Raw genomic sequence first — 10,239 nt, 5'->3', positions numbered from 1 at the left:
AGAGCAGTTAGACGCGGTTTAGAAACGGAATCAAATCACACGGGCCGATACAAGGCAGAGGGTGCTGGTTACCCAGCGCTATCGGGTCATGGCACCTCCATGTACACTCTGAGCCAAAGCACTACCCGTGACTGCACCCTCAAGGACCTTAAAGGGGGTACATCAGGAGGTCTCACTGTCTGTGTTAGGTGGGTGCTGTGCTGGGGTATCTCGCTGTTCAAAAGGCGGGCATGCATGTTCTTTCCGGGGCTCACGGTCTATGATAGGTGGGCGCTCTGCTATCTCTGGGGGTCTCAGTCACTGTCTATGATAGGTGGGAGCTGTGCTGGGGTGGCTCTGGGGGTCTCGCTGTCTCATAGGGAGGCACTCTGGTATCTCCGGAGGTCTCAGTCACTGTCTATGATAGGTGGGTGCTGTGCTATCTCCTGGTGTCTCAGTCACTGTCTATGAGAGGTGGGTGTTTCTCCAGAGGTCTCAGGGTCTGATAGGTGGGCGTTGTGCTGGGGGTATCTACGGGTGTGTCAGTCACTGTATGTAGGTGGGCACTGTGCTGGGGAGTCTCAGTGGGCACTGAGATAGCTGGGTGCTGTGCTGGGGTTTCTCTGGGGGTCTCACTCTGAGAGGTGGACTGTGGTGTCTCGGTCACTGTCTATGATAGGTGGGCGCTGTGCTAGGGTATCTCTGGGGGTCTCGCTGTCTCATAGGAGGGGCGCTGTGGTATCTCCAGGGGTCTCAGTTACTGTCTATGATAGGTGGGCGCTGTGGTATCTCCGGGGGTCTCGGTCACCATCTATGATAGGTGGGCGCTGTGCTGGGGTATCTCTGGGGGTCTTGCTGTCTGATAGGAGGGGCGCTGTGGTATCTCCAGGGGTCTCAGTTACTGTCTATGATAAGTGGGCGCTGTGGTATCTCCGGGGGTCTCTGCCGCTATATATGATAGGTTGGTGTTGTGCTGGGGTATCTCTGGGGGTCTCGCTGTCTGATAGGAGGGGCGCTGTGGTATCTCCAGGGGTCTCAGTTACAGTCTATGATAAGTGGGCGCTGTGGTATCTCCGGGGGTCTCTGTCGCTATATATGATAGGTGGGCGCTGTGCTGGGGTATCTCTGGGGGTCTTGCCGTCTGATAAGATGGCGCTGTGGTATCTCTGGGGGTCTCTGTCGCTATATATGATAGGTGGGCGCTGTGCTGGGGTATCTCCAATGCTCCCATAATAGTAAAATGGAGCTGTTCCCCCTTGTGATCAGTGGGTGACCAGACTTTTACCCCATCCCAGGAGACGGGGGATCATCTAACCTCATACAACTCCTTTAAAAAGGGTACGTGATTTTATTTTTTTATTTTAGTGAATCCCTGGCGGTCTGGGGCAGCAAGTAGAATGTAGGACAGAGGATTTGTATAGGCCCTGGTGGTCCGCAGTCCATGTGGCTTCTCTCATCTTCCATTCATTTAGATTTTCTAGCGATTCCTTACCTTGTCACGTGAATCTTGAGGGATCGGCGTGTTCATACAGAGCAGCAGGCGCCGCATTTAACATATTAATAGTTTATTTCATACAAGATCTTTATAAAAAAAAAATGCTGAGAACACTGCAGGGAGCGGTCAGACCGAGAGTCCAGCATTGATCTGCGGGGTCACAGCTCCAGGGCAGAGATTGGAAGACGATCGCTAAAAATGGCCGCCATCAGAAGAGGCGTGGCCTACGATATGGTTTAGAGAACGGGGGCAGTTTTATCCCACTCCGGTTCTTCTACAGCCAGAGCTGCTGCCCCCTGCTGGAGCACCAGGCAATGTGCAGGATGTAGAGAATATTTCCCACGATACAGTGCACCCCGTGAGAGGGTGTGTGTGTCAGCACCGTGCTGACAGGTCCAGAGCAGAAAATGTTATATTAATATTTAAGCTGTAAAATAGAATATTACATGACGTCTCAGCATGTTATATAGAGGGCACACGGCCCATGTATAAGGCACCACAAGGTGGCAGTGCAGGGAGCGACCTCCAGTAAGGGGGCGGGGCTATGTTACAGACACAGAGGCGGAGCCCCCTGCACATATAAATGTGCTAAAATGACATCAATATAGTAAAGTATAAGGCACACATGGAAAACGCACACAGTGTGGGTCACCGCAGGAGTCCAGGGCTCCCGTATCCAGAGGCCCCTCCAGTGAAGGGCCTTGTTTAGGCAGCTGTGGGGGCCCGGACGGCATCCGGTACAGTTATACATGGGGAAGGGTCTGCTGGGGTCATCGGCTCGTCTCCTATCAGGTGGTGAGGGACACAATGACGATGAGGGCAATAACCAGGAGGAGAATGGCCACGCAGATGGCGATGTAGACCTTCTTCTGCAGGGAGAAGACACAGGTGTAATAGGTGTGGGGTACACGAGACGTAACACGGGGGGTGCGCTCCTCTCACCTTACGCGCCTTCTTCCGGTTGTCCACCGCCTGCACCAGCTGCTTGTTGGCTTTTTCTACGTAGTCGGTGGACTGTAGGATGTTCTTCTCGATGCTGTCTATCGTCTCCCCCTGAGGTGGGACAATGAGGAGCTTAGGACGGACAGCGGGTACTTACCGCACCCACCCCTCACCCACGCCCCAGACGTCACCTGCGCCTCCACCTCCATGGCGAGGTACATGAACATATCATGGAGCTCCACAATGCTCTTCTCCAGTTTCAGGATCTCCTCGTGTCGGGCCTCAATCTCATTCAGGGCCTGTTTTGTGACTTGCGTATCCTTCAGGATCTACAGAGAGAAGCCACCGGTCACACAGCCACATATTACTGACCACAAACCCTACACCTAGCGACCCCCAGGGCTCTCCATGGTATCCTTCACCATCACCTCCTCACATCCAGGAGCATACAGCGACCTCAGCCTTCACCAACATCTGACACTTACTCTGGTCCTGACCTCCTGCCCAACCAGTAAAACTCTCCACCTCTTCCCCAAATCTCTCTCTAGTCCTTGTCTCCTCCATCAATCGCCCCTCCGGTCCACATATCTTCCACCAATGCAACACTTCCTCCATTATCTGTCTATTCCAATCTTCCAACCACCAGTCGTCCCTCGGGCGCCCCTTCTGCCCCCAGCCATCATCCGCTTCTTCCACCAATCACCAGCCATCCCTCTCCATCCATCTCTCTAGCGCCCCCTCTTACATTGCAGGTAAACACGTCGGTCTGTCCGCTCTCCAGCATTTCATCAAACTCCTCGTCAGTAACGTTATGTCCAGCTGTGAAACAACATTAAGGTTAGGGGGGGGTCCTTTGCCCTCACCCTCCGTCCCATCCTCCACAGCGCCTTCCCCCGGGGGCACTTACTGATCTGGAGTTGCCTCTTTATCCTCTTCACGTTGCTGTCCCTGTACTGAGTCTGGACCATGTTACACCGATTCAGGATTTCGATAAACTTCTGGGAGAGGACGTTGTGCTGCCGGAAGAGAGAGGTCTGATATAGGACCCCAATATCCGGGGGTGGCACAGGATATTATCACACTCAGGGGCGACACCTACCTGAGTCTTCTTCATCCGCAGATGGACCGACCTCCTGACCTCCTCATCCTCATCCTTTATCTCAATCACTGTAATGAAGAGGGGTCTCAGTGAGGTCAGAGACTGATGACATCACACACCACATGACTAGCCTATAGTGCCAGGACCAGCCACTTCCCATAGGCCCCAAGCAGCATCCAGAACCCAACGTACCAGCCCCGACCCCCATGGTCCCCAACCCTTACTCATTATAAATGGCCACCAGTCCGCAGGCCGCTTTCCTGGGGCCACCAGCCACCCCCTGAGGCCCCCAGTCTTCAGGCCCCTAGTCCTCAGCCCCCCCCCCCCCCTCGGCCCCAGCCAACCCCTTAGACTCCAAGTCCTCAGTCCCCCCCTTGGGTCCTACGCCACCCCTTTATGCCCCAAGTCCTCAGCCCCCAGGTACCCCCTGAGGCCCCAAGTGCTCAGCCCCCCAGGCAGCCCCTGAGGCCCCAAGTCCTGAGTGGCCCCTTGGGCCCCCAGCCAACCCCTCTTGCACTCACGCTGCAGTTTGCTGCGGATCTCCTTCGCCAGGCGCTTGATCTCCTCCCGCAGAGACTGTAAATCTTTTTTCATGTCTGAGAAGAGACACAATAGTTACTGAGAGTACGATGTGCACCCCAGGAATACCCTGCACATAACAATCAGTGCACCCCCAAATATGATCTCAGGACGCCAGTACTGCCACAGTCAAGTGATAGTAGCTTGCGGTCACTTACTATCATCGGGCAGCGGTTGGCTCAGGATCTTCACCTGGCTGGACTCCAGCTCCGTCACTTTGTTGTCCAGGAGGTCCATGGACTCGCGGATCTCACGAATCTGAGAAGGTACAGAGAGAGCAGTGAGGAGCGGCTGTTGACTGTAGGCAACAAATATGACACAACATACAGAACAATTCATGTCCCCGTGTCCACATAAAGCCAAACATGCACAAGACAGCACGTGTAAACACCCCTATACATAGATATCAATACTGGAGGATATTATTAAGGGGGACAAGCTGCCCCCCCCCATACATATTTCTCAGGTTTCCCATGTATTGGAATTATCCGTGTGGCGCTGATGATACGGATTCCTGTGTTACTGATATTTATGTGTGGGGGGTGTTTACCATGTACTTTTTTTGTGTTTGGCTTTATGTGGACACATTGGGGCTAATTTTCTAAGAATGTGGGAAACTGCAGTAAAAGTTCTCTTCTCGTGTATAAATGTTGGATGCGCCAGACTCTCTAAGATGGTGCGCCAGAAATCATGAATGTGTCGCTTCCCTGCACCGGCCCCACAGAGTTCACCATCTTTTTTTGTGGTGCATCTTTAACACCGGACGTGCGACAGATTTTGCATGATAAATACGACGCTTGGTGCGACTGAGCACCCCCTTATTTGTTTTGCATGTATTGTTTTGCTTTTGCAGCCGCACCACAACAGGGTCACAATAGCGATGCAGACACTTCTTATAGACTTGTACAAGCCGCACAGGAAACTGGTGCCCGGCGCTTAGTGAATGAGCCCCAGTGACTGGTGCCGGCTCTGCATGACTTGTCCCCATCTCTGTATGTTGTGTCATATTCTCTTGCTGTAATACAATCGTTGTGTCGTCACACGTTACCATCCGGAAGAACTGGTGATCCGTCTCAGAGTCATCGCTGCCGCCATTCGACATCTGGATGAAGACTTTCTGCTCATCAGTGTCAGAGTCACTGTCATCCTGTAACGAGAAACACAGGTGGGTGAAGAGGGACCCCCCGCCCGCAGAGCCGCAAGGAGGAGGCCAGGGACCCCACCGCCCGCAGAGCCGCAAGGAGGAGGCCAGGGACCCCCCGCCCGCACAGCCGCAAGGAGGAGGCCAGGGACCCCCCCCGCCCGCAGAGCCGCAAGGAGGAGGCCAGGGACCCCCCGCCCGCAGAGCCGCAAGGAGGAGGCCAGGGACCCCCCCGCCCGCAGAGCCGCAAGGAGGAGGCCAGGGACCCCCATCGCCCCGCAGAGCCGCAAGGAGGAGGCCAGGGACCCCCCCGCCCGCAGAGCCGCAAGGAGGAGGCCAGGGACCCCTCGCCCGCAATCAGAGCCGCAGGAGGGTGAAGAGGGACCCCACGCAGAGCAGCAAGGAGGAGGCCAGGGACCCCCCACCTCCCACAGAGCAGTAAGTAGGAGGCCAGGGACCCCCCACCTCCCGCAGAGCCGCAAGGAGGAGGCCAGGGACCCCACCGCCCGCAGAGCCGCAAGGAGGAGGCCAGGGACCCCACCGCCCGCAGAGCCGCAAGGAGGAGGCCAGGGACCCCACCGCCCGCAGAGCCGCAAGGAGGAGGCCAGGGACCCCACCGCCCGCAGAGCCGCAAGGAGGAAGCCAGGTACCCCACCGCCCGCAGAGCCGCAAGGAGGAGGCCAGGGACCCCCCGCCCGCAGAGCCGTAAGGAGGAGGCCAGGGACCCCCCGCCCGCAGAGCCACAAGGAGGAGGCCAGGGACCACCCGCCCGCACAGCCGCAAGGAGGAGGCCAGGGACCCCCCGCCCGCACAGCCGCAAGGAGGAGGCCAGGGACCCCCCGCCCGCACAGCCGCAAGGAGGAGGCCAGGGACCCCCCCGCCCGCAGAGCCGCAAGGAGGAGACCAGGGACCCCCATCGCCCCGCAGAGCCGCAAGGAGGAGGCCAGGGACCCCCCCGCCCGCAGAGCCGCAAGGAGGAGGCCAGGGACCCCTCGCCCGCAATCAGAGCCGCAGGAGGGTGAAGAGGGACACCACGCAGAGCAGCAAGGAGGAGGCCAGGGACCCCCCACCTCCCACAGAGCAGCAAGGAGGATGCCAGGGACCCCCCACCTCCCGCAGAGCCGCAAGGAGGAGGCCAGGGACCCCACCGCCCGCAGAGCCGCAAGGAGGAGGCCAGGGACCCCACCGCCCGCAGAGCCGCAAGGAGGAGGCCAGGGACCCCCCGCCCGCAGAGCCGCAAGGAGGAGGCCAGGGACCCCCCGCCCGCAGAGCCGCAAGGAGGAGGCCAGGGACCCCCCGCCCGCAGAGCCGCAAGGAGGAGGCCAGGGACCCCCCCGCCCGCAGAGCCGCAAGGAGGAGGCCAGGGACCCCTCGCCCGCAATCAGAGCCGCAGGAGGGTGAAGAGGGACCCCACGCAGAGCAGCAAGGAGGAGGCCAGGGACCCCCCACCTCCCACAGAGCAGCAAGGAGGAGGCCAGGGACCCCCCACCTCCCGCAGAGCCGCAAGGAGGAGGCCAGGGACCCCCCACCTCCGCAGAGCCGCAAGGAGGAGGCCAGGGACCCCACCGCCCGCAGAGCCGCAAGGAGGAGGCCAGGGACCCCACCGCCCGCAGAGCCGCAAGGAGGAGGCCAGGTACCCCACCGCCCGCAGAGCCGCAAGGAGGAGGCCAGGGACCCCCCGCCCGCAGAGCCGCAAGGAGGAGGCCAGGGACCCCCCGCCCGCAGAGCCGCAAGGAGGAGGCCAGGGACCCCACCGCCCGCAGAGCCGCAAGGAGGAGGCCAGGGACCCCACCGCCCGCAGAGCCGCAAGGAGGAGGCCAGGTACCCCACCGCCTGCAGAGCCGCAAGGAGGAGGCCAGGGACCCCACCGCCCGCAAAGCCACAAAGAGGAGGCCAGGGACCCCACCGCCCGCAGAGCCGCAAGGAGGAGGCCAGGGACCCCACCGCCCGCAGAGCCGCAAGGAGGAGGCCAGGGACCCCACCGCCCGCAAAGCCACAAAGAGGAGGCCAGGGACCCCACCGCCCGCAGAGCCGCAAGGAGGAGGCCAGGGACCCCACCGCCCGCAAAGCCACAAAGAGGAGGCCGCTGGGCAGGGCATGCTCGGAGATGTAGTACTACTCGCCCCCCCCCCACCCCTGAGCAGGGCATGCTGGGAGATGTAGTACTACCCCCCACACACACACACACACCTGAGCAGGGCATGCTGGGAGATGTAGTACTACTCCCCCCCCCTGAGCAGGGCATGCTGGGAGATGTAGTACTACTCCCCCCCCTGAGCAGGGCATGCTGGGAGATGTAGTACTACTCCCCCCCCCCCTGAGCAGGGCATGCTGGGAGATGTAGTACTACTCCCCCCCCCTGAGCAGGGCATGCTGGGAGATGTAGTACTACTCCCCCCCCCTGAGCAGGGCATGCTGGGAGATGTAGTACTACTCCCCCACACCTGAGCAGGGCATGCTGGGAGATGTAGTACTACTCCCCCACACCTGAGCAGGGCATGCTGGGAGATGTAGTACTACTCCCCCACACCTGAGCAGGGCATGCTGGGAGATGTAGTACTACTCCCCCACACCTGAGCAGGGCATGCTGGGAGATGTAGTACTACCCCCCCCCCACACACACACCTGAGCAGGGCATGCTGGGAGATGTAGTACTACTCCCCCCCCCTGAGCAGGGCATGCTGGGAGATGTAGTTCTACTCCCCCCCCTGAGCAGGGCATGCTGGGAGATGTAGTCCTACTACCCCCCCCCCTGAGCAGGGCATGCTGGGAGATGTAGTCCTACTACCCCCCCCCCCCCCTGAGCAGGGCATGCTGGGAGATGTAGTCCTACTACCCCCCCCCCTGAGCAGAGCATGCTGGGAGATGTAGTCCTACTACCCCCCCCCCCTGAGCAGGGCATGCTGGGAGATGTAGTACTACTCCCCCACACCTGAGCAGGGCATGCTGGGAGATGTAGTACTACTCCCCCACACCTGAGCAGGGCATGCTGGGAGATGTAGTACTACTCCCCCACACCTGAGCAGGGCATGCTGGGAGATGTAGTCCTACTCCCCCCCCCCCTGAGCAGGGCATGCTGGGAGATGTAGTCCTACCCCACCCACCCTGAGCAGGGCATGCTGGGAGATGTAGTCCTACCCCCCCCCCCCCCCCCCCTGAGCAGGGCATGCTGGGAGATGTAGTCCTACCCCCCCCCCCCCCCTGAGCAGGGCATGCTGGGAGATGTAGTACTACTCCCCCCCCCCCTGAGCAGGGCATGCTGGGAGATGTAGTACTACTCCCCCCCCCCCTGAGCAGGGCATGCTGGGAGATGTAGTACTACTCCCCCCCCCCCCTGAGCAGGGCATGCTGGGAGATGTAGTCCTAGCCCCCCCCCCCCCCTGAGCAGGGCATGCTGGGAGATGTAGTCCTACCCCCCCCCCAAGCAGGGCATGCTGGGAGATGTAGTCCTAGCCCCCCCCCCCCCCCCCTGAGCAGGGCATGCTGGGAGATGTAGTCCTACACCCCCCCCCCCCCCTGAGCAGGGCATGCTGGGAGATGTAGTCCTACACCCCCCCCCCCCCCCCCCTGAGCAGGGCATGCTGGGAGATGTAGTCCTACTACTCCCCCACACCTGAGCAGGACATGCTGGGAGATGTAGTACTACTACTCCCCCACACCTGAGCAGGACATGCTGGGAGATGTAGTACTACTCCCCCACACCTGAGCAGGACATGCTGGGAGATGTAGTACTACTCCCCCACACCTGAGCAGGACATGCTGGGAGATGTAGTCCTACTCCCCCACACCTGAGCAGGGCATGCTGGGAGATGTAGTCCTACTCCCCCACACCTGAGCAGGGCATGCTGGGAGATGTAGTCCTACTCCCCCACACCTGAGCAGGGCATGCTGGGAGATGTAGTCCTACTCCCCCACACCTGAGCAGGGCATGCTGGGAGATGTAGTCCTACTCCCCCACACCTGAGCAGGGCATGCTGGGAGATGTAGTCCTACTCCCCCACACCTGAGCAGGGCATGCTGGGAGATGTAGTCCTACTCCCCCACACCTGAGCAGGGCATGCTGGGAGATGTAGTCCTACTCCCCCACACCTGAGCAGGGCATGCTGGGAGATGTAGTCCTACTCCCCCCCACCTGAGCAGGGCATGCTGGGAGATGTAGTCCTACTCCCCCCCACCTGAGCAGGGCATGCTGGGAGATGTAGTCCTACTCCCCCCCTGAGCAGGGCATGCTGGGAGATGTAGTCCTACTCCCCCCTGAGCAGGACATGCTGGGAGATGTAGTCCTACTCCCCCCTGAGCAGGACATGCTGGGAGATGTAGTCCTACTCCCCCCCTGAGCAGGGCATGCTGGGAGATGTAGTCCTACTCCCCCCTGAGCAGGACATGCTGGGAGATGTAGTCCTACTCCCCCCCTGAGCAGGGCATGCTGGGAGATGTAGTCCTATCTCCCGGTCCCACCATTCAGTACACTTCTCCCGTGTAGACAGCAGGGGTCTGAGCTCGCTGTGACTTGTAGTCCCCCTCGGGCACTCACCTGGTTGAGCTCCTTGGTTCGGTCCCTCATCCTGAAGCCGGGTGCAGCCGCCTCCACTCCCAAAACACTTCTTACAACTTTCAGTCACTTCCACCGCTACTGCGCATGCTCAGCTCCGGTCACGCCCACTGCACCCTTCCTGCGGCAGAAGCGCCATAGATAAGACAAGGATGAGGGAAGAAGGACGGCGCGGAGCATGCCGGGATACTGGAGGACCGCAGCGCGGCTCTATATAAATAGCCCGGGCAGCAGCTCTCAGAAAAAAGCTCGGGGTCTGCTGCTCCGGAGAGGAGAGTGATGCGAGGAGTCCAGCAGATGCTGTTATGTCTCTGAGTGTCTAGAATACACCCTCATGTCATCATTCACACACTACTTATATACACACACTACTAATATATACACACACTACTAATATATACACTCACCGGCCACTTTATTAGGTACACCTGTCCAACTGTTCGTTAACACTT

At 59.6% G+C, this 10,239-nt stretch overlaps 1 protein-coding gene across 1 annotated transcript; it reads right to left on the bottom strand.

Annotated features, from left to right (window-relative positions):
- Nucleotides 1-1,527: 1,527 nt before the first annotated feature.
- Nucleotides 1,528-9,928, bottom strand: STX4 (syntaxin 4). The gene is made up of 10 exons (XM_072119444.1): nt 9,770-9,928; nt 5,143-5,241; nt 4,253-4,352; nt 4,037-4,111; nt 3,516-3,583; nt 3,324-3,432; nt 3,162-3,235; nt 2,608-2,745; nt 2,417-2,527; nt 1,528-2,343 (listed from the first exon to the last, which is right to left on the bottom strand). Exons 1-10 carry the CDS (start codon nt 9,797-9,799, stop codon nt 2,263-2,265), a joined length of 885 nt encoding a protein of 294 aa, XP_071975545.1. The 5' UTR covers nt 9,800-9,928; the 3' UTR covers nt 1,528-2,262.
- Between the last annotated feature and the right edge of the window lie 311 nt (nt 9,929-10,239).

This window comes from Engystomops pustulosus, chromosome 8, assembly GCF_040894005.1.
Source record: "Engystomops pustulosus chromosome 8, aEngPut4.maternal, whole genome shotgun sequence".
NCBI lineage: Eukaryota > Metazoa > Chordata > Amphibia > Anura > Leptodactylidae > Engystomops > Engystomops pustulosus.
The sequence above is the reverse complement of the archived record's forward strand: the minus strand, read 5'-3'. Positions and strand labels throughout refer to the sequence as shown.

Bases quoted from the DNA above. Each gene is read 5' to 3' on its own strand.
- STX4 (XM_072119444.1), bottom strand. From the start codon at position 9,799: ATGAGGGACCGAACCAAGGAGCTCAACCAG. The intron at 4,112-4,252 runs GTAAGTGACCGC...GTCTCTTCTCAG, and splicing joins CCAACCGCTGCCCGATGATA to ACATGAAAAAAGATTTACAG. The intron at 2,746-3,161 runs GTAAGAGGGGGC...TTCTCTCTGTAG, and splicing joins CCGACGTGTTTACCTGCAAT to ATCCTGAAGGATACGCAAGT.